The sequence below is a fragment of the Tachyglossus aculeatus genome, chromosome 18, assembly GCF_015852505.1.
Source record: "Tachyglossus aculeatus isolate mTacAcu1 chromosome 18, mTacAcu1.pri, whole genome shotgun sequence".
Classification (NCBI taxonomy): domain Eukaryota; kingdom Metazoa; phylum Chordata; class Mammalia; order Monotremata; family Tachyglossidae; genus Tachyglossus; species Tachyglossus aculeatus.
The window spans coordinates 37,960,150-37,984,619 of record NC_052083.1 but is presented as its reverse complement, the minus strand read 5'-3'; the positions used below and the strand labels follow the sequence as shown (position 1 = coordinate 37,984,619).

Here is a 24,470-nt window from a genome sequence, read left to right as displayed (position 1 = left end):
CTTTTCCACCAGGTCAACAAAAGATATAATAATAACAATAAAAATAATAGTGATGATGGTGATGGAAGCCCAGAAACCCCAGCGGGCTTTTCCACCAGGTCAACAGAAGATATAATAATAATAATAATAATAATAGTGATGATGGTGATGGGAGCTCAGAAACCCCAGCGGGCTTTTCCACCAGGTCAACAAAAGATATAATAGTAATAATAATAATAATAATAGTGATGACGGTGATGGGAGCCCAGATACCCCAGCGGGCTTTTCCACCAGGTCCACAAAAGATATAATAATAATAATAATAATGGTGATGATGGTGATGGGAGCCCAGAAACCCCAGTGGGCTTTTCCACCCGGTCAACAAAAGATATAATAATAATAATAATTACTATTATTATTATTATTATTATAATGGCATTTGTTAAGCACTTACTATGTGCAAAGCACTGTTCTAAGCGCTGGGGAGGATACAAGGTGATCCAGTTGTCCCACGTGGGGCTCACAGTCTTAGACTGCAGTGAAGTCTCAATCAGAGACTTAGTCTTAAGATTAAAACTTAAATCCAAGATTAAGACTTAATAATAATAATAGTGGTATTTATTAAGCGCTATGTGCAAAGCACTGTTCTAAGCGCTGGGGAGGTTACAAGGTGGTCAGGTTGTCCCACGTGGGGCTCAGTCTTTAATCCCCATTTTACAGATGAGGTGACTGAGGCACAGAGAAGTAAAGTGACTTGCCCAAAGTCACACAGCTGACAATTGGCAGAGCCGGGGTTTGAACCCATGACCTCCGACTCCAAAGCCCATGCTCATTTCCACTGAGCCACGCTGCTTCTCTCTTAGTCTTAATCTTCTTAAATCAGAGAAGCAGCGTGGCTCAGTGGAAAGAGCCCGGGCTGGGGAGTTGGAGGTCACGGGTTCTAATCCCGGCTCCGCCACTTGTCAGCTGGGTGACTTTGGGCAAGTCACTTCACTTCTCTGAGCCTCAGTTACCTCATCTGGAAAATGGGGACTGACTGTGAGCCCCCCGTGGGACAACCTGATCACCTTGTATCCTCCCCAGCGCTTAGAACACTGTTTTGCACATAGTAAGCGCTTAACAAATGCCATCATTATTATTATTATTAATCCCCATTTTACAGATGAGGGAACTGAGGCCCAGAGACGCTAAGTGACTTGCCCCAAGTCACACAGCTGACAAGTTGGGTAGGGACTGTCTCTATATCATCATCATCAATCGTATTTATTGAGCGCTTACTATGTGCAGAGCACTGTACTAAGTGCTTGGGAAGTACAAATTGGCAACATATAGAGACAGTCCCTACCCAGCAGTTCTATATGTTGCCAATTTGTACTTCCCAAGCGCTTAGTACAGTGCTCTGCACATAGTAAGCGCTCAATTAATACGATTGATGGTGACGAAGTGGCGGAGCAGGGATTTGAACTCATGACCTTTGACTCCAAAGGTGGGTTGGGTTGGGAGTTTGGGCCCTGTGTCTACCGCTGGCAGGCCTGAGCCTGCACACACGGCAGTTGGGGCTCACCGTGTGGAAATGCGTCACGTTCGCGTGGAAATCCGCAAAACCCCGACCAGTTTCCCGGGGACAACCATCCAGGCAGGGCCCGTCATCATCATCATCATCATCATCAATCGTATTTATTGAGCGCTTACTATGTGCAGAGCACTGTACTAAGCGCTTGGGAAGTACAAATTGGCAACATACAGAGACAGTCCCTTCCCAACAGTGGGCTCACAGTCTAAAAGGGGGAGACAGAGAACAAAACCAAACATACTAACAAAATAAAATAAATAGAATAGATATGTACAAGCAAAATAGAGTAATAAATATGTACAAACATATATACGTATATATATATCCATCATCAACCGTCGAGCGCAATCGAACCCCAAGCCAGTCGGGTCAGATCCGGACCCGATCCCTCCTCGGGGCCCAGCTCAGGCCCAGCCACAGAGTCCTCTCCTTCCTGCCTCAGTGGGTCTCCTCACAAACTCCACAATCCCAAAGGCTCCAAGTTCCCATCCCGGTTTCCCACCAGCGTTAGGCCCCGGCTTCTCCGTGGGCCGGAGTGAACCCGTCTGGAAAAGTGCAGCGACGACCCCTCTTCCCTTTGCGGAGTAATAAGGGCAAAAGCCTTTCCCCGGAGGTTTCCCATCTCCCCCGCCGCACAGTGGGGAAAACGGTAGCAGGAATAATAATAATAATAATGGCATTTATTAAGCGCTTACTATGTGCAAAGCACTGTTCTAAGCGCTGGGGAGGTAACAAGGTGATCAGGTTGTCCCACGGGGCGCTCACAGTCTTAATCCCCATTTTCTAGATGAAGGAACTGTGGCCCAGAGGAGTGACCAAGCGCTTAGTAATAATAATAATGGCATTTATTAAGCGCTTACTATGTGCAAAGCACTGTTCTAAGCGCTGGGGAGGTGACAAGGTGATCAGGTTGTCCCACGGGGGGCTCACAGTCTTAATCCCCATTTTCTAGATGAAGGAACTGTGGCCCAGAGGAGTGACCAAGCGCTTAGTAATAATAATGGCATTTATTAAGCGCTTACTAGGTACAAAGCACTGTTCTAAGCGCTGGGGAGGTGACAAGGTGATCAGGTTGTCCCACGGCGGGGCTCACAGTCTTCATGCCCATTTTACAGATGAGGGGACTGAGGCACAGAGAAGTGAAGTGACTCGCCCAAAGTCACACAGCCGACAAGTGGTGGAGCCGGGATTTGAACCCCTGACCTCTGACTCCAAAGCCCAGGCTCTTTTCCACTGAGCCACGCTGCTTCTTAGTCCAGTGCTCTGCACACAGTAAGCACTCAATAAATACGATTGAATGAATGAATGAATTTGAACCCCTGACCTCTGACTCCAAAGCCCGGGCTCTTTCCACTGAGCCACGCTGCTTCTTAGTCCAGTGCTCTGCACACAGTAAGCGCTCAATAAATACGACTGAATGAATGAATGACTTGTAAATTCATTAGCAAATGTAGGTGTGCGCGAGAGAAATGGATCAATTTAATAATGATGGCATTTATTAAGCGCTTACTATGTGCAAAGCACTGCTCTAAGCACTGAGGCGGATACAAGGTGATCAGGTTGTCCTACGGGGGGCTCACAGTCTTAATCCCCATTTTGCAGATGAGAGAACTGAGGCCCAGTGAAGTGACTTGCCCAAAGTCACACAGTCGACAAGTGGCGGAGCCGGGATTTGAACCCCTGACCTCTGACTCCGAAGCCCGGGCTCCTTCCACTGAGCCACGCTGCTTCTTAGTCCAGTGCTCTGCACACGGTAAGCGCTCGACAAATACGATTGAATGAATGAATGAATCTGAACCCCTGAGCTCTGACTCCAAAGCCCGGGCTCTTTTCCCCTGAGCCACGCTGCTTCTTAGTCCAATCAATCGTATTTACTGAGCGCTTACCGTGTGCAGAGCACTGTACTAAGCGCTCGGGAAGGACAAGTTGGCAACATATAGAGACGGAAGTGAGGAAGAGAGTAGATTCGGAGCCCAATTTCTGCTGTGAGACAGAGGTTCGACCCCCTCCTCCTCCCACCTTCCCAGCCAGGAGCCTGCCTTCCAGACAGGGAAGGGCCAAGGGCTTAGAACAGTGTGTTGCACCCAACAAACGTCCCAAAAACACTATTACTACAACTGGGTCTCGAAATCCAACGGTTTTATTGGCTGTGTCTGCCCTGGCAGAGCCCGAGGGGGACAGTCCCCGGGCGGCAGGGTGGGCAGAGGGAGACCCGCGGAGGTGTCAGTAAGGGTCATTGAAGGGGTAGAAGGGGTGGCCCGCGTCCCTCGGGATGCGCTTCCCGTCCACCTGGGAAAGACAGACGCACAGGCAGGGAGACGGACGGTCAGGGGGAAACTGGGGCTCAGTCAGGAGAAGGGGATAAGGAGGATTGGGAGGTGCTCCCGCTCCCGGCCCAGCCCCCGGCCAATCTTTGGGCCAGGAATCTCACCGTGATCATAGGTACGATGTAGCGCCAGTTCTTGTTCAGAGCCGCCATCTGCTTCATCTCCTCCGGGGTCAGGCTGAAATCAAACAGCTGGGGAGAAAGACTTTAGACTGTGAGCCCACTGTGGGGTAGGGACTGTCTCTATGTGTTGCCAACTTGGACTTCCCAAGCACTTAGTACAGTGCTCTGCACACAGGAAGCGCTCAATAAATCCGATTGATGATGAAAGACAGGACTCGATTCACCCACTCGGAGACAGCAAGTACCCTGTCCCTCCTCTTCCTCCTGCCCCTCGATTCAACCCAGGCCCTCGAGGCTCAAAGCAGCCCCCCATCCCACCCCTGACACCTTGTAACCCCGCGCACGGTACACGGGACGGGGCTGGGGTCCCCGGGGAGTTGGGAGGAAGGAGGAGGTCACCTGAATGTTCTCCAGGATGCGAGAAGGCGTGACGCTCTTGGGGATGCAGATGACTTTCCGCTGCACCTGCCATCTGGGAGGGGCCGGGGACCGGCAGGGAGCAGAGGTCAATCAATCAATCAATCGTATTTATTGAGCGCTTACTGTGTGCAGAGCACTGTACTAAGCCCTTGGGAAGTACAAGTTGGCAACGTATAGAGACGGTCCCTCCCTCCCCTAAAGCCAAGCACTCCACTGCGGGGGCCGTCGCTCCCCACTTTCTGCTGTGTGACCTTGGGCAAATCACTTCCCTTCTCTGGGCCTCAGTCACCTCATTTGTAAAACCGGGATTAAGTCTGCGAGCCCATTTGAGACATGGACTAAATCCAACCTGATTAGTTTGTATCTACCCCAGCTCTTAGCACAACGCCTGGCCCATAGTATGCGCTTAACAAATGCCGTATTTATTTATGGAATCTTTATTCCAGGCTAGTTGCTGCTGTAAGCAGTGTGACAGTGGAAACAGCATGGGCTTGGGATTCAGAGGTCACAGGTTCTAATTCCAGCTCCACCACTTGTCAGCTGTGTGACTTTGGGCAAGTCACTTAACTGGAGAAGCAGCGTGGCTCGGTGGAAAAGAGCCCGGGCTTTGGAGTCAGAGGTCATGGGTTCAAATCCCGGCTCCGCCAATTGTCAGCTGTGTGACTTTGGGCAAGTCACTTCACTTCTCCGGGCCTCAGTTACCTCATCTGTAAAATGGGGATGAAGACTGTGAGCCTCCCGTGGGACCACCTCATCACCTTGTAACCTCCCCAGCGCTTAGAACAGTGCTTTGCACATAGTAAGCGCTGAATAAATGCCATTATTATTATTTATTATTATTATTATTCCCTGTGCCTCAGTTACCTCATCTGTAAAATGGGGATTAAGACTGTGAGCCCCACATGGAACAATCTGATAACCTTGTATCTACCCCATCGCTTAGAACAGTGCTTTTTGTGTATAGCTATAATTCTATTTATTCTGATGGTATTGAAACCTGTCTCAAGTGCACTGCACATTGTAAGCGCTTAATAAATGCCGTTGTTGTTGTCTCCCCCTTCTAGGCTGTTAGCCCGTTGTTGGGTAGGGACCGTCTCTATATGTTGCCAACTTGGACTTCCCAAGCGCTTAGTACAGTGCTCTGCATGCAGTAAGCGCTCAATAAATACGACTGAATGAATGGGGGCCTCACAGGTTGGAAGAGGGTGGCTTTCACAAGGCCTCGCGTTTCCGTCCCGTCCAGAGACTTGGTGGCCCTGGGCGCCTGTCCCTCCCCAGCCTGCCCTTCCTTCCCCGGGGCAGCTTCTGAAAGGCTGGGGGGGGGGGTCCAGACGTGACCTAATGGAAAGAGCAGGGCACTGGGATTCACTTCTAATCTCAGTTTGACTCCCAACATACTGTGTGATGAGGATGATGATGGCATTTGAAGACTGTGAGCCCCGCCGTGGGACAACCTGATCACCTTGTAACAGCCCCAGCGCTTAGAACAGTGCTTTGCTTAATAAATGCTATCATTATTATTATTATTATTATTTGTTAAGCGCTTACTATGTGCCAAGCACTGTTCTAAGCGCTGGGGGGGGATACAAGATGATCAGGTTGGCCCACGTGGGGCTCACAGTTTTAATCCCCATTTTTTCCAGATGAGGGAACTGAGGCTCAGAGAAGTGAAGTGACTTGCCCAAGGTCACACAGCAGACACGTGGTGGAGCCGGGATACGAACCCATGACCTCTTGACTCCAAAACCCGGGCTCTTTCCACAGAGCCACGCTGCTTCTCACGCTGTCCTAGGTGTGACCTAGGACAAGTCACTTAACCTTTCTGGGCTTCTTTCCTCGTCTCTAAAAAGGGAGCGAAATACCTGGTCTGCCTCAAACTGTGAACCCCTTGATGATGATGATGATGGCATTTATTAAGCGCTTACTATGTGCAAAGCACTGTTCTGAGCGCTGGGGGGATACAAAGTGATGAGGTTGTCCCATGTGGGGCTCACGGTCTTCATCCCCATTTTACAGACGAGGGAGCTGAGGCCCAGAGAGGTGAAGTGACTTGCCCAAAGTCACACAGCTGACAAGTGGCGGGGCCGGGATTTGAACCCATGACCTCGGACTCCAAAGCCCGGGCTCTTTCCCACTGAGCCACGCTGCTTCTCTGTCCCCTGTGGGACAGGGACTCTAAACCTGCCCCATAGTACTACTACCACTAATGATAATTATTATTATGTGTTAAGCACTTACTATGTGCCAAGCACTGTTCTAAGTACTGGTGTAGCTACAGGTTAGTCAGGTTGGACACAGTCCCCGTCCCACATGGGGCTCACGGTCTTCATCCCCATTTTACAGATGAGGTAACTGAGGCCCAGAGAAGTGAAGTGACTTCCCAAGGTCACGCAGCAGACATGTGGCAATCAATCAATCAGTCATATTTATTGAGCGCTTACTATGTGCAGAGCACTGTACTAAGCGCTTGGGAAGTACAAATTGGCAACGTATAGAGACAGTCTCTACCCAGCAGTGGGCTCACAGTCTAAAAGTGGGAGACAGAGAAAAAAAACCAAACATACTAACAAAATAAAATAAATAGAATAGATATGTACAAGTAAAATAAATAAATAGAGTAATAAATATGTACAAACATATATACATATATACAGGTGCTGTGGGGAAGGGAAGGAGGTAAGATGGGGGGATGGAGAGGGGGACGAGGGGGAGAGGAAGGAAGGGGCTCAGTCTGGGAAGGCCTCCTGGAGGAGGTGAGCTCTCAGCAGGGCCTTGAAGGGAGGAACGGGGTGGGCAGAACCGGGATTAAAACCCAGGTCCTTCTTACTCCCAGGCCCGAGTGCTCAATAAATGCCATAATTATTTCTAACAGCGATGGTCTCTATCGAGCGCTCACTGGGGAAAAGGCACCGTCCTAAGCATTATGAAAAGCAGCACGGCGTAGTGGATAGAGCCTGGGCGTCAGAAGGTCACGGGTTCTAATCCCGGCTCCGCCACTTGTGTGCTCTGTGACCTTGGGCAAGTCACTTTACTTCTCTGGGCCTCAGTTACCTCATCTGTAAAAGTGAGCCCTACGTGGGCCAGGGACTGCGTCCAACCCGATCTGCTTGCTTCCACCTTGCCTCTAGACTGTGAGCCCGCTGTTGGGTAGGGACTGCCTCTATGTGTTGCCAATTTGTACTTCCCAAGCGCTTAGTACAGTGCACACAGTAAGCGCTCAATAAATACGATTGATGATGATGACGACTGTCTCTATGTGTTGCCGACTTGTACTTCCCAAGCGCTTCGTACAGTGCTCTGCACACAGTAAGCGCTCAATAAATACGATTGATTGATTCCACCTCAGTGCTTAGAACTTAGTAAGCACTTGAACATATACCATAATTATTATTATTAAGGGGAAAACACAAGACGTGCTCCCTGCCCCCAGGGAACTTCCAGTCCGCCAAGAGGGGATGCCTCGGCAGCTCCCGGCCCCAGTACCTGAGCAGGATCTGCGCCGGAGACCTGCCGTATTTGCCGGCCAGCGCCAGGACGGTGGGATCTTCCAGGAGGGTGGGTTCCTCCGGCAGGCGCCAGGTGCGGTCCGAAGAGCCCAGGGGGCTGTAGGCCGTCACCGCCAGCCCTCGCTCTCGGCAGTGTGCGATCAGCTCGTTCTGAGCCAGGTAAGGGTGACACTCCACCTGGGCCGACGACTCGGGGGGTCAGGGGGATGGGTGGGCACCCCGGGCCCGTCCCGGCGGTGTCCGGACCCCCAGCCGGGCGGGGAGCAGAGGGTGAGGCTCCCCCCCGGGCAGCCCGAGCCCGCTCCGCCCCCCTCACCTGCAGCACGGCGGGCCGGACGGCGGCCACGCTGAGAATGTCGTCAATCTGGCGGCTGTTGAAGTTGGAGAGCCCGAGGGCCCGGACCAGCCCCTTCCCCACCAGCGCCTCCAGGGCTTTCCACGTCTCCTTGTAGTCCGTGTAGTCGTAGCGTATCGTCCCGTCCGCGTTCTTGGGGAAGGGGCTGTCCCCCCGCCTGTCGGGGCGACAACCCGCCGGACACGCTTACCAGGGGTGGGGCACCTCCAGACGCCGGTGGCCCCAGGGTCCACATCTCCACGGGAGACAGGGAACCAGGAGAGCTAGGGTCACCCCCGGGGTGTCCCGGGGATGAATCTGAGGTTGCCACACCCTGTCGTCCCAAGGGCGGGTCAGCCGGTCCTCGAGATCGCCTTCCCGGCCTCCTCAGCTCTCCCATCCTGATGGGGTCAGGCCCTGGGAATTTCCCAGTGCCGACGAGACTCCCAGCCTGGGTGGAATTGCGTGTGGCGGAGGAAGCAGGGGTGGGGAACGCACTTGGAGAGAGTTGGGGATGGGCAGAGAGGCCCAAGACTCCCCCGTCCCCAAGTAGCTTAGAACAGTGCTTTGCACGTAGTAAGTGCTTAATAAATGCCATTAAAAAAGAAAAAAAAAGTCGCTCCAGAGCTGGATGGAGAGACTGCCCCGAGTCTCTGCACACACCCACACTTTCTCTCTCTCTGTCTCTCACACTCTCTCACATCCCGCAACAGTTTCACTTCCAGCTTTCACTCCGGAAGTGGGAGGCAAACGCGTGATTTTCCGGCCCTCAACATCCACGTGCCCAAAGCTGCCAGAATCGGGAGGGGGTTGGCGGGACGGGGTTGGCCAGGGGTGGTGGCCCGTGGGCCTCAGCCCTCCGAGGCCTGGGTAATACTCAAAGCAGGATACGAGCACTTAGTACGGTGCTCTGCACACAGTAGGTACTCAGTACATATTGCCGATTGAGCGAGTCAGCCCGGGCTGGGCAGTCCCCTGCTCAATAAATACGATTGATTGATTGATTGATTGATTGAAGGGCCCTGTTCCTGGCAAACTGGAACCGGCCCAAACCCTGCGGATGGGGTTCTCTGTGGAGAGTACAAAAAATCTCCCAGCCCCTCCCTGGGTTAAGACCCGGATTCTAATCCCGGCTCCACCACTTGTCGGCCGTGTGACCTCAGATAAGTCACTTCCCTGTGCCTCAGTTCCCTCACCTGTAAAATGGGGGTGAAGACTGGGAGTCCCAAGTGGGCCCGTGTCCGACCTAATGGCTTGTACCTTCCCCAGTGCTTAGATCAGTGCTCGACACATAGTAAGTGCTCAACAAATACCGTCATCACCATGATGTGAGGCCTGTGGTGGCTCAGAGGGAAAGTAACAGCCTTGAAAGGCTGGAGGCCTGGGTTCTAATCCCTTCTCTGGTATGAGAGTTTAAAAGTAGATTGTAAATACCTAGGAGGGTCTAGAATAGATCACCTAAGAGTGCTGAGACAAAATTTTCCCCCTTTTAGACTGTGAGCCCACTGTTGGGTAGGGACTGTCTCTATATGTTGCGAATTTGTGCTTCCCAAGCACTTAGTACAGTGCTCTGCACATAGTAAGCGCTCAATAAATACGATTGATGATGATGATGATGATGGCATTTATTAAGCGCTTACTATGACTGTTCTAAGCGCTGGGGAGGATACAGGGTCATCAGGTTGTCCCACGTGGGGCTCCCAGTCTTCATCCCCATTTCCCAGATGAGGGAACTGAGGCCCAGAGAAGTGAAGTGACTTGCCCAAAGTCACACAGCTGACAATCGGCAGAGCCGGGATTTGAACCCATGACCTCTGACTCCCCTCCTTTTGGACTTACTGCTCGAAGCCCCCGGCCCGGAGGCAGACCGTGGGCGGGTGTGGAGGGGAGGGGGCAGGGCTCTCCCCTCCCAGACCCCCGTCGCCCGAAGCCCTTACTCGAAGGCATGGGGCCAGTGAATCAGGTACAGATCCAAGTAGTCCAGCTGCAGGTCGTCAAGGGTCTTCCTGAGGGCCGGCTCTACGTCCTCGGGATGGTGCTTGGTGTTCCACAGCTTGGACGTCACGAACAGCTCCTCCCTCCGTACGGGCTGGGGCGGGGAGGGGAAATGCAGGCCGGGAAGGACCCCCGGAGCCCGAGGCGAGGGCTCCCCCGCTCCCGGGGCGAAAGCAGAGCCGCATCGGGGCGCAGCGGAAACAGGGAGCGGCCGGATTGCATTTCTCTTCCCTTCTCCGGCCGTGGCCCCCGGGGGGCCGGCAGGGCAGGGATCGGATCCCGGCGCCCCGGGCCCCCACCCCGGCCAGCCCCCCACCTCGGGGAGCCCCCTGGCCGAGCCCTCACCTTGTCGGGCCCGACGCTCTCCTTCAAGGCCTCTCCGATCTCCACCTCGTTGCCGTAGGCGGCCGCGCAGTCGATATGGCGGTAGCCGACGCTGAGGGCGTACTGAATGGCCGCCTTCACCTGCCATCAAAGGACGGGGGAAGGCAAAATGGAGTTAAAAGGGCTGGGGCCCCGGACCCGCTAACTTCCCCCCGTCAAAAACAGCCCGTACGCTCTACGGGCAGGGAACGTGTCTACCGACTTTCATACTGTTCCTTCCCAAGTGCTTAATACAGAGCTCCACACGCAGTAAGCGCTCGATAAATAACCACTGATTGATCGGTAAGCCCCGGGACACCCCTATAAGACGCCCTCCCTGCAGCAGGAAAGTGTGGGGGGGTTTCGGCAATCGGGGGCCCAAATTTCCCCCGGACCCTGTGAGACCTGACCATGGCTGACCACCCCAAGTGGGCCCCCCAACCGCCCCATCCTGACCTGGGGAGAAGGATTACAGAGCACCATCCCCACTCCCCAGCTCCCTTGCCTCTGACACAGATCCCGGACAGTATCCTCTGACTCATGGACATGAGAGATGGGGGGGCAGGAGGAAGAAGAGGAAGAAGGCCAAGGAAGGAAAGAGACCTTTCGTTCATTCATTCAGTCGTATTCACTGAGCGCTTACTGTGTGCAGAGCACTGGACTAAGCAGTTGGGAAGTACAAATCGGCAACATATGAAGACAGTCCCTACCCAACATCGGGCTCACAGTCTACAAGTGGGAGACAGACAACGAAACAAAACAAGTAGACAGGTGTCAATACCATCAGAATAGATACAGCTATATACGCATCATTAATAAAATAAATAGAGTAACCTTGTGAACAGTACCCACAAAACTGTAAGCTGAAGGGACTTTTCATAGCCAAATTTGTTTCCAGGACTCCCTGCGGGCTGGCAGTGATCTCACACCGCCTTTTTGATTTTCATGGTATTTCTTAAGCACTTACTATGTGCCAGGCACCATACGAAGCGTCGGGATAGACACAAGCTAATCAGGTTGGACACAGCCCCTGTCCTACATAGGGCTCACAGTCTAGAAGTGGGAGACGGACAATGAAACAAAACAAGTAGACAGGTGTCAATATCATCAGAATAAATAGATACAGCTATATACACATCATTAATAAAATAAATAGAGTAACCTTGTGAACAATACCCACAAAACTGTAAGCTGAGGGGACTTTTCATAGCCAAATTTGTTTCCAGGACTCCCTGAGGGCTGGCAGTGATCTCACACCGCCTTTTTGATTTTCATGGTATTTCTTAAGCACTTACTATGTGCCAGGCACCATACGAAGCGTCGGGATAGACACAAGCTAATCAGGTTGGACACAGTCCCTACCCAACACTGGGCTCACAGTCTAGAAGTGGGAGACGGACAGTGAAACAAAACAAGTAGACAGGTGTCAATACCATCAGAATAAATAGATACAGCTATATACGCATCATTCATAAAATAGAGCAACCCTGTGAACAGTACCCACAAAACTGTAAGCTGAGGGGACTTTTCACAGCCAAATTTGTTTCCAGGACTCCCTGCGGGCTGGCAGTGATCTCACACCGCCTTTTTGATTTTCATGGTATTTCTTAAGCACTTACTATGTGCCAGGCACCATACGAAGCATCGGGAAAGACACAAGCTAATCAGGTTGGACACAGCCCCTGTCCTACATAGGGCTCGCAGTCTCGATCCTACTTTCACAGATGAAGCAACTGAGGCACCAAGGGAAGTGACCTGCACAAAGTCACCCAGCAGACAAGTGGCAGGGCCGGAATTAGAACCCCGTTCCTTCTGATTGGCTGGCCTGTGGTCTTTCCACTAGGCCACGCTGCCTCAGTTTCCCCCAAGATAGCTTTGGGAGGTGGGGAGAGAAGGGAGGACCTGAGTTAATCGCGGCAGGGGGCTTGGACGGCCCACTCAGGTTTAGAAACGCTAAACCCCAGGGTGAACGGCTTCAGAGACGCCAAAGACATCTCTTTTACCGCCCGGGGCCTTTGAAAGGCCAAGCTCTGAGGCTCCATCCCACAGACCAGAGAGGTGACAAGGCCTTGCCTCTGCCCGATGCTCCCAGCGCTTAGTACAGTCTTCCACACACAGTAAATACTTAATAAATACGACCGGCCGGTCCAGCCGTTCCCTCTCCTCGAGGGCTGGGTCTCGGCCAAAACCCCACCGCCTGCCTCAGTTTCTGACTTAATCCGGCTTGCCCCTCTGGAGCATTCACCTAGTCAGCCGGGCCGGAGCAGGAGGGAGAAAGGGGAGAAAAGGAGGGAAGAGGACTTCCCTTCAGCGCTTAGAACAGTGCTTTGCACATAGTAAGCGCTTAATAAATGCTATCAAAAAAAGAGGACAGGAACGGTGACTCACAACCACCCACGGCACTTGGGTATCAATCGTTTTTATCGAGCACTCACTGTGTGCAGAGCACTGTACTAAGCAGTTGGGAGACGACAGCCTAACAGAGTTGGTTGGCACGGTCCCTGCCCACAATGAGCTGACAGTCTAGGGGTACATATGCCTTACATACTCGATTATTTAAGGACTAAATTCAGGCACTGCACCTCTAGACTGTCAGCCCATTATGGGCAGGGCCGGTGTCTGTTTCTGTTGTAATTTACTCTGCCAAGAGCTGAGTAGCGGCTCCGCTGATTGTCAGCTGTGTGGATTTGGGCAAGTCACTTAACTTCTCTGTGCCTCAGCTGGAAAATGGGGATTAAGACTGTGAGCCCCACGTGGGCCAACCTGATCACCCTGCATCCTCCCCAGTGCTTAGAAGAGTGTTTTGCACATAATAAGCACTTAATAAATGTCATCGTTATTATTATTACAGTGCTCTGTACATAGTAAGTGCTCAATAAATACCACTGATTGATTGCTAATTCATGTCCATATCTCCTTTTCCTTTTTCCTCTTTTTTTAATAGCATTTATTATATATATATATATTTATAATAATAATAATAATGGCATTTATTAAGCGCTTACTATGTGCACAGCACTGTTCTAAGCGCTAGGGAGGTTACAAGGTGATCAGGCTGTCCCACGGGGGGCTCACAGTCTTCATCCCCATTTTACAGATAAGGTAACTGAGGCCCAGAGACTTGCCCAAAGTCACACAGCTGACAATTGGAGGAGCCGGGATTTGAACCCACGACTTCGGACGCCAAAGCCTGGGCTCTTTCCACCGAGCCACGCTGCTTCTCGCACATATTTATATATATATATTTATAACACAAGTGTTCCTCTTGTGTTAGGGTCCGCCTCCCCCCCCCCCCGCCGCGGAGGGTAAGCAGAGTGATGGCAGGGCTCATGACGGCTAACACTCCGTGTATTTTCCCCAAACATGCTCGGCACCTGGAAGGGGATCAGAAGACACTGCTGTGGTTGGGGAGAACCTGGCCTCAGCTGCTCAGGGACTTCTTTAGCTCCCAGTTCAAAGCCCCGAGTGAGAGGCCCAGGGACCAGCAAAGAGGAGCGCAACAGCTCCCTTGAGGGGCTAGAAATCGGGAGCCCACTCAGCCCGGGGGCTCACCCCACTGAGGAGGGGCAGAACGGAACCGAGCCTCAGACTCGGCCCGACCTCTCTTTGGGTGCCTACCGGGGGAACCGGGCCTGCACGGAGTCGCTGCAGGATCATCATCATCATCATCAATCAATCGTATTTATTGAGCGCTTACTATGTGCAGAGCACTGTACTAAGCGCTTGGGAAGTACAAACTGGCAACACATAGAGACAGTCCCTACCCAACAGTGGGCTCACAGTCTAAAAGGGGGAGACAGAGAACAAAACCAAACGTACCAACAAAATAAAATAAATAGGATAGATATGTACAAGTAAAATAGAGTAATAAATCTGTACAACCATATATACATATATACAGGTGCTGTGGGGAAGGGAAGGAGGTAAGATGGGGGGATGGAGAGGGGGATGAGGGGGAGAGGAAGGAAGGGGCTCAGTCTGGGAAGGCCTCCTGGAGGAGGTGAGCTCTCAGTAGGGCCTTGAAGGGAGGAAGAGAGCTAGCAGGATCCTCGGACTTGTGTTCCCAGCAGGCCCTGGAAGCACGAGGCAGAGCCCGGACCGGCGGGCGGCCGGCTGGGCTTCCGCGGGGGCCTCTGCTTGTTTTGGGGGGCATTTATGTGCACAGCCTACAGACCCCATGACGTGCCTGGGTGCCAGGGGGCCTGGGTTCTTATCCCGGCTCTGCATCTTGTCTACTGTGTGACCTTGGCCAAGTCACTTAGAACAGTGCTCTGCACATAGTAAGCACTTAATACCGTCATTATTATTATCATTATTCTCTGTGCCTCAGTTTCCTCATTTGCAAAATGGGGGTCCCAACCCTGCTCTCCCTCCTACTTCGACTGTGAGCACCCTGAGGAACAGGAATTGCGTCCGACCTGATGAGCCTGCATCTATTCCAGCAGTTAGAACAGTGTTTAACACATAATACAACCTTAACTATTATTATTATTAGCAAAAAGCCTGGGTGCTGTGCCTTCCCACGGGCCTGAAGACAGCCCAGAGTGAAGCAAACTGAAGGAGACCCACCCCACCTCCAAGCCTACTAATGGGATTTTAGCCGGGAACTGTGCTGAAAGTGTTTATCACAGTGCTTTGTACACAGTAAGCACTCAATAAATGACCATCAGTGAATGAACCATGGGATCTGGGCCAGAATTCCTACAGGTCGGAGCGCTCCTCTCCCATCATCAATGGTATTTATTGAGCGCTTACTGTGTGCAGAGCACTGTACTAAGCACTTGGGAAGTACAATTTGAGGGGCCCCTCCCGCTGCCCCTCACCTGCCCAGATTCACTCTTCCAGGTGCCCAGCCCGAGGAGCGGCATCTTCTGGCCCGTATGGAGGGTGGTAACTTCGCTTGCTGATGCCATCGCGGTCTGCAACACGGCACTGGGGAGACGTCACCGAGGAAGGGAGGGCTCGGCGGGGAAGCAGGGAGCCTAAGGCGAGAAGGGAATCGTCATCGACGGAGCCGGGAAAGACGGGGGATAAGCGCGGGGCCAGAACCAATCCGTCTTGTTTCCGTGGAGTCGGGGTGGAGAGAGTAGATGTTGGGGGGGGGACTTAGGTTGGAGAGCAGGTGGAGCTTCTTGGCCCCAAGAGCTGCAGAGGCTGCGGAAATGCCTTCTCAGGTGGTCTCAGACTGTGTCTGGTCTGATTATTTTGTGCACAATGTATGTGGTCTAAGGGATAGAGTTCAGGCCTGGAGTCGGAAGGGCATGAGTTCTAATCCTGGCTCTGCCACTTGTCTTGAGTGACCGTGGACAAGTCGCTTAGCTTCTCTGGGCCCCAGTTGCCTCGTCTGTAATATGGGGATTAAGACTGTGAATGTGGGACAGGGACTGCGTCCAACCCGATGACCCTGTATCTACCTCTCCCCTATCCTATCCTTCCTCTCCCCCTCATCCCCCTCATCTTACCTCCTTCCCTTCCCCACAAAACCTGTATATGTGTTTGTACATATTTATTACTCTATTTATTTACTTGTACATATCTATTCTATTTATTTTATTCGGTTAGTATGTTTGGTTTTGTTCTCTGTCTCCCCCTTTTAGACTGTGAGCCCACTGTTAGGTAGGGACTGTCTCTATATGTTGCCAACTTGGACTTCCCAAGCGCTTAGTACAGTGCTCTGCACATAGTAAGCACTCAATAAATACGATTGATTGATTGACACCCCGGCACTTAGAACAGTGCCTGGCACTTAGTAACCAATACTGTCATTATTATTATTACCTGAGTGCTTAGCATCATCATCATCGTATTTATTGAGCGCTTACTATGTGCAGAGCACTGTACTAAGCGCTTGGGAAGTACAAATTGGCAACATACAGAGACAGTCCCTACCCAACAGTGGGCTCACAGTCTAAAAGGACACAGTAGGCACTTCATAAACACCTTACCCAACTTGATAACGATGGATTTTTGCCTGCCCAGGGTGAGTTATGGAGGGTGGGGGAGAATGGGAGAATGCTTCCCTGCTGGAAGGCAGGGAGGTGGCTTGGGGTATCCCACAGGGCTCCCCAAATTTGCAGAGGAAGGGGAGATCAACTACTGGTTAGTTAATCCCATCTCCCGCAACTTCTCTGAAGCTGTTTGCCACAATGGATCGGTCTGAAATTACACTCCCTGAGGGTGCAGGAGGGCGAACAGAAGCTGGTGGAAGGGAGCCAGCTGAGGAAAAAAAAGGAGAAAGGAATGGTGACCGCAGGGAGAGGAGAAGAATGCTTCTCCCTTTCCCACTGAAACCCTAAGACCGTTCTCGGGTTCCGACAGTTTGGGAGGGAAACCCGGACCCGGGGCTGGGATTCCCAGAAGGGACAGGTTGGAAGCAGCGTGGCTCAGTGGAAAGAGCACGGACTTTGGAGTCAGAGGTCATGGGTTCAAATCCCGGCTCTGCCAATTGTCAGCTCTGTGACCGTGGGCAAGTCACTTCACTTCTCTGGGCCTCAGTTACCTCATCTGTAAAATGGGGATTAAGACTGTGAGCCCCCCGTGGGACAACCTGATCACTCTGTAACCTCCCCAGCGCTTAGAATGGTGCTCTGCACATAGTAAGCGCTTAATAAATGCCGTTATAAGAAAAAAAAAGTGGGCGTGCCGGGATTGGCTCTTTGGAAGGAAATCACGTCCCAGGACACGCTTCAGAGCCCCAGGTCCTTGCTGTATCCCCACGCTGTACGGATTTCTTTATTGTTATATTGTACTCCCCCAAGCGCTTAGTACACTGCTTTGCACACAGTAAGCGCTCAATAAATGCGACTGACAATGAATGATTTAAAGGTGAAATGTCGACACTTAAACCGCCCCATGCTCCCTCACCTGCTTGGTCACCTTGGGTCCTAGCTGTCCAAAGGGGAGGCAGCTAACAACTGTACCGACATGCTTCAAGAAGCAGTGAATCATTAAGCGCCCAGATGGCACAAAAGTGCCGAATGGGCAGCTGGGGGAACATAAGCAGGGAATGTTAGAAATTAAATCACAGAAAGCCTCCTGGAGGAGGTGTGATTTCAGATGGGCGGAGCTGTGGTGAAGTGAAGAGGCCTTCCCTGGCAAGCCCTCACTTCTCCTATCTGCCCTCCCACTGTGAGGACTATGTACCCCTTCCATACTCTGATACTCACTCCAGACCCACGGATCTTATTACGTAAATATCTTTACACTCCATTTCCCTAATCTGTAATTGATTTTAACATCTTTCTCTCCCTGTAGATTGTAACCTCCTTATGGGCAGGGATCACGCCTACTGACCTCTGTTGCACTGTACTTTCCCCGAGTGCTTTGTACAGTGCTCTGCATTCAATAAATACCACTGACTGTTTAACAGAGAGGGTACTCATCAGTACGAGACTAGCCAGCATCATCATCATCATCATCAATCGTATTTATTGAGCGCTTACTGTGTGCAGAGCACTGTACTAAGTGCTTGGGAAGTACAAATTGGCAACATATAGAGACAGTCCCTACCCAACAGTGGGCTCACAGTCTAAAAGGGGGAGACAGAGAACAAAACCAAACATACTAACAAAATAAAATAAATAGAATAGATATGTACAAATAAAATAGAGTAATAAATATGTACAAACATATATACATATATACAGGTGGTGTGGGGAAGGGAAGGAGGTAAGATGGGGGGGATGGAGAGGGGGACGACGGGGAGAGGAAGGAAGGGGCTCAGTGTGGGAAGGCCTCCTGGAGGAGGTGAGCTCTCAGCAGGGCCTTTTAGGGAGGAAGAGAGCTAGCTTGGCGGATGGGCAGCGGGAGGGCATTCCAGGCCCGGGGGATGACGTGGGCCGGGGATCGATGGCGGGACCGGCGAGAGCGAGAGCATCCAAGGCAAAGGGTTGCTCAATACAGAGGATTTGACCTCGGGGGTAGAGGGCACGATAGCCCAGTGTTCCTCTCCTCCCTTCTAAATCCCACTAACTTTTTTGGTTTTCTTTTCTCGGGGGCAAAGGCCAAAGTGCAGCCACTCAAAGCAGGAGATAAGAGGCAATCCTTTCTCCCTCTCCTGGGAGACAGAGAATCTGGGTTCTAATCCCAGCTCCACCACTTTGCTGAGCAAGTCACTTCACTTCTCTGGACCTCAGTTTCCTCATTTGGAAAATGGGGATTAAATCCTACTCCCTCTAAACTGTGAGCTCCCTGTGGGATAAGAACTGTGCTCAACCTATCTTGTACTTATCCCGGCTCTTGGCACATAGTAAACACTTGAGTATCATAATTATTATTCCTCATCCTGATTACAGACCCCCCCCTGGACCTGAAGGCAAGGAGTTAGTACTTTACAAATGAAAGACTTCTAAAATGCACCTAATGCCTCCTTCTAGCCCATTCCGCTGGGAGTCTGTCTCCCCCCCTAGACCATAAGCTCCTTGAAGGCAGGGAATGTGCCTGCTTACTGTTGAACTGTCCTCTCCCCAGCACTTAGTACAGTGCTCTGCACACAGTAAGCGCTCAATAAATACGACTGAGTAGAGAGGCTCATGACTGTCAGAGGCCGAGGGGCCCAATGGGCATCAGGACAAGTGCTTAGTACAGTGCTCTGCACATAGTAAGCGCTCAATAAATACGATTGATGATGATGAGGAGGATACTTGCTGGTGGACTCCTGGAACCCACTTGCCAGGCTGGCACAAACCCACCTGGGCATGGGAAACCCAAATTTCAACGGCTTTCAGGTTTCCAGGTGCTCCCTACCGATGAGGCTCTAACCTCTGGTGACGTATCAACACAGACTGTGCAAAGGTGGGAGAAAAAAAACAGTGGTATTTACTGAGGACTTACTGTGAACATATCTATTCTATTTATTTTATTTTGTTAGCATTTTTGGTTTTGTTCTCTGTCTCCCCCTTCTAGACTGTGAGCCCACTGTTGGGTAGGGACTGTCTCTAGATGTTGCCAGCTTGTACTTCCCAAGTGCTTAGTACAGTGCTCTGCGCACAGTAAGGGCTCAATAAATACGATTGATTGATTGATTGAACAGAGCACTGTACAAAGCGCTTGGGAGAGTATACAGACTTGGTACACACAAGGAGCTCACGGTCTCGGGAGTTATACATGGGGAAAAAAGAGGAATTCCAGCTTGCATGCCTGCACCTTCTCCAAAACAGGGTTCAATTATTTGTCCCTCAAACACCCTCTGGGGTGTTCTCTCCCCCATAATAATAATTATAATAATAATAATAATTTTGGTATTTGTTAAGCGCTTACTATGTGCCAAGCACTGTTCTAAGCACTGGGGGAGATACAAGGTAATCAGGTTGTCCCACATAACAGTAATAACGATGGCATTTATTAAGCACTTACTATGTGCAAAGCACTGTTCTAAGCACTGGGGAGGTTACAAGGTCATCAGGTTGTCCCACGGGGGCTCACAGTCTTCATCCCCATTTTCCAGATGAGGGAACTGAGACATAGAGAAGTTAAGTGACTTGCCCAAAGTCACACAGATGACAAGTGGTGGAGCCGGGAATTGAACCCCTGACCTCCGGCTCCAAAGCCCGGGCTCTTTCCACTGAGCCACGCTGCTTCCCAAGGGGCTCGTAGTCTTCATCCCCATTTTACAGAAGAGGGAACTGAGGCACAGAGAAGTGAAGTGACTTGCCCAGAGTCGCACAGCTGATAAGTGGCAGAGCTGGGATTAGAACCCATGACCTCTGACTCCCAAGCCTGGGCTCTTTCCCCTGAGCCACGCTGCTTCTCTACACCGTGTTCTGTACCTGTGAATTGTACTCTGAGAAGCAGCGTGGCTTAGTGGTGAGAGCCTGGGCTTGGAAGTCAATCAATCATATTTATTGAGCGCTTACTGTGTGCAGAGCACTGTACTAAGTGCTTGGGAAGTACAAGTCGGCAACATATAGAAACGGTCCCTACTCAACAGCGGGCTCACAGTCTAGAAGGGGGAAACAGAACAAAACATATTAACAATATAAAATAAATAGAATAGATATGTACAAGTAAAATAAATACATAAATAAATGTGGGGAAGGGAAGGAGGTAAGGTGGGGGGATGGAGAGGGGGAGGAGGGGGAAAGGAAAGAGGGGGTTCAGTGTGGGAAGGCCTCCTGGAGGAGGTGAGCTCTCAGTAGGGCCTTGAAGGGAGGAAGAGAGCTAGCTTGGCGGATGTGGGGAGGGAGGGCATGGGTCAGAGGACATAGGTTCTAAGCCCAGCTCTGCCCCTTGAAGTCAGCTGTATGGACTTGGGCAAGCCGTTTAACTCCTCTGTGCCTCGGCTACCTCACCTGTAAAATGGGGATTACGACTAAGCCCCACGTGGGACAACCTAACAACCTTATACCTACCCCGCGCTTAGAACAGTGCTTGGCACATAACAATAATAACGACGGTATTTGTTAAGGGCTTACTATTTGCCAAGCACTGCTCTAAGCGCCGGGGTAAAGTGATCAGGTTGCCCCACGGGGGGCTCACAGATTTAATCCCCATTTTACCGATGAGGTAACAGGCACAGAGAAGTCAGACTGACTTGCCCAAAGTCACACAGCTAATACTTACCATTCATTCAATCATATTTATTGAGCGCTTACTGTGTGCACAGCACTATACTACGCGCTTGGGAAGTACAAGTTGGCAACACATAGTTGCCGCATAGTAAGCATTTACCAAATACCAGAATTATTATCATTACTCTCCCAAATGCTCAGTACAGTGCTCTGCACACAGTAGGCGCTCAATCAATGCGACTGATTGACATGACTGAAGGGTCCCCGGTTCCTCTGGAGCCCAGACTGTATTTAGGAAGGCAGGATGGGGAAGACGCAGAGAAGCAGCGTGGCTCAGTGGAAAAGAGCCCGGACTTTGGAGTCAGGGGTCATGGGTTCAAATCCCAGCTCTGCCAATTGTCAGCTGGGTGACTTTGGGCAAGTCACTTCTCTGGGCCTCAGTTCCATCATTTGTAAAAACGGGGATGAAGATTGTGAGCCCCCCGTGGGACAATCTGATCGCCTTGTAATCTCCCCGGTGCTTAGAACAGTGCTTTGCACATAGTAAGCGCTTAATAAATGCTTTTATTATTATTATTATTATTAAAGGGGCAGACACAAATAGGTCATGGGTTCCAATCCCAGTTCTGCCAATTGTCAGCTGGGTGACTTTGGGCAAGTCACTTCTCTGGGCTTCAGTTCCCTCATCTGTAAAAATGGGGGTGAAGATTGTGAGCCCCCCGTGGGACAATCTGATCGCCTTGTAATCTCCCCGGCACTTAGAACAGTGCTTTGCACATAGTAAGCGCTTAATAAATGCTATTATTATTATTATTATTGTTAAAGGGGCAGACACAAATCGATCAGGACTCCCTTCCACCACTCACCTATGCTTGAGCAAGTGACCGGATCAGACGCTCTCTGCACTGTAGTGTACTTGGTTTCTTCTCTGCCCACCTCCTGATCTTCCTCCTCCTCCTCCTCTGAGCTCCGACGGTTGCCCACCCTGCAAGAGGAAGAGTTTTTCTAGTGGACTGCGGGGAGGAGGCGGCCGAAGAAGAGGGCCTACCCAGTCAGAGGAACTGGGTGGGAACTGGTTCCTCACGTGCTGGGGGAGGGAGGAAGAAGAGGGGAAGGGGAGGAGGAGGAAGAAGAAGCAGTGAAAAAGCACGGATTCGTTGTTCTCCTGTTACTTCCCCTCCTCCCTGGATCCCCGCCCCCTCAGTCTGTAATGATAATAATATTAACGATGGTATTTGTTAAGCGCTTACTATGTGCCAGGTAATCAGGTTGCCCCCCGCGGGGCTCACAGTCTTAATCCCCATTTTGCAGATAATAATGATAATTTTGGTATTTGTTAAGCGCGATGTGCCAAGCACTGTCCTACGCGCTGGGGGGGATGCCAGGTAATCAGGTTGTCCCCCGTGGGGCTCACAGTCTTAATCCCCATTTTGCAGATAATAATGATAATTTTGGTATTTGTTAAGCGCTTACTATGTGCCAAGCACTGTCCTAAACGCTGGGGGATACCAGGTAATCAGGTTGCCCCCCGTGGGGCTCACAGTCTTAATCCCCATTTTACAGATAATAATAATAATTTTGGTATGTGTTAAGCACTTACTATGTACCAAGCACTGTCCTAAACGCTGGGGGGATATCAGGTAATCAGGTTGTCCCCCGTGGGGCTCACAGTCTTAATCCCCATTTTACAGATAATAATAATAATAATAATAATAATAATAATAATAATAATAATTTTGGTATTTAAGCGCTTACGATGTGCCAAGCACTGTCCTAAACGCTAGGGGGGTTACCAGGTAATCAGGTTGTCCCCCGTGGGGCTCACAGTCTTAATCCCCATTTTACAGATAATAATGATAATTTTGGTATTTGTTAAGCACTTACTATGTGCCAAGCACTGCCCTAAGCGCTGGGGAGGGGGATACCAGGTAATCAGGTTGTCCCCCGTGGGGCTCACAGTCTTTATCCCCATTTTACAGATAATAATAATAATTTTGGTATTTGTTAAGCGCTATGTGCCAAGCACTGTTCTAAGCGCTGGTGGAGATACCAAGTAATCAGGTTGCCCCCGTGGGGCTCACAGTCTTAATCCCCATTTTACAGATAATAATAATAATTTTGGTATGTGTTAAGCGCTTACTATGTACCAAGCACTGTCCTAAGCGCTGGGGGGATACCAGGTAATCAGGTTGTCCCCCGTGGGGCTCACAGTCTTAATCCCCATTTTACAGATAATAATAAAATTTTGGTATTTAAGCGCTTACGATGTGCCAAGCACTGTCCTAAGCGCTGGGGGGGATACCAGGTAATCAGGTTGTCCCCCGTGGGGCTCACAGTCTTCATCCCCATTTTCCAGATGAGGTCACTGAGGCATAGAGAAGTGAAGTGACTTGCCCAAGGTCACCCAGCAGACAAGTGGCGGGGTCGGGATTAGAACCCACGACCTCTGGCTCCCAAGGCCGGGCTGTAAGGAAAGTAGGGGCCGGAAGGAAGTGGCTTTGGGCCTTTACCCCTGAGGCCCTCCAATAATTATAATAATAATAATGATAGCATTTCTTAAGCGCTTACTCTGTGCAAAGCACTGTTCTAAGCGCTGGGGGGGATACAAGGTGATCAGATTGTCCCACGTGGGGCTCACAGTCTTCCTTCCCGTTTTACAGATGAGGGAACTGAGGCCCAGAGACTTGCCCAAAGTCACCCAGCTGACAATTGGTGGAGGCGGGATTAGAACCCATGACCTCTGACTCCCAAGCCCGGGCTCTTTCCACTGAGCCCGGCTGCTTCCCCGGGGGAGGGTCTCCTTGCCCCACTCACTGACCCCCTTCTGCCTCAGTCTTCCTTCAAGCCCATTGACCTCAGCTGGCTGGAGGTGGGCCTCCGTCGTCCCACACTACCCCGCTCCGCCGCCTCTGGGGCCGCTCTAGCCCCACCAACCTCTATGCTCCCCGCGCCCGCGGCCAGCGGGGGAGAGGGCGGCCTCCAGCTATCCCATACTGCACCGCGGCCCCAGCGGGCCTCTCTAGGCCTCCGTCTTTGGTTCGTTCATTCATTCATTCGTTCATTCACTCATTCACTCAATCAATCGTATTCATTCATTCATTCGTATTTATTTATTCATTCATTAATTCATTCAATCAATCGTATTCATTCATTAATTCATTCGTATTTATTCATTCATTAATTCATTCAATCAATCGTATTCATTCATTAATTCATTCGTATTTATTCATTCATTAATTCATTCGTATTCATTCATTCAATCAATCGTATTTATTCATTCATTAATTCATTCAATCAATCGTATTCATTCATTCATTCAATCAATCGTATTCATTCATTCATT

General features: G+C 50.9%; 1 protein-coding gene across 1 annotated transcript; it reads right to left on the bottom strand.

Annotated features, from left to right (window-relative positions):
* Positions 1–3,674: 3,674 nt before the first annotated feature.
* AKR1A1 (aldo-keto reductase family 1 member A1) lies at positions 3,675–24,018 on the bottom strand. The gene is made up of 10 exons (XM_038760231.1): positions 23,946–24,018; positions 21,994–22,112; positions 15,443–15,601; positions 10,602–10,721; positions 10,199–10,350; positions 8,244–8,439; positions 7,905–8,104; positions 4,401–4,473; positions 3,984–4,070; positions 3,675–3,841 (listed from the first exon to the last, which is right to left on the bottom strand). Exons 3-10 carry the CDS (start codon positions 15,530–15,532, stop codon positions 3,776–3,778), a joined length of 984 nt encoding a protein of 327 aa, XP_038616159.1. The 5' UTR covers positions 15,533–15,601; positions 21,994–22,112; positions 23,946–24,018; the 3' UTR covers positions 3,675–3,775.
* Positions 24,019–24,470: the final 452 nt, after the last annotated feature.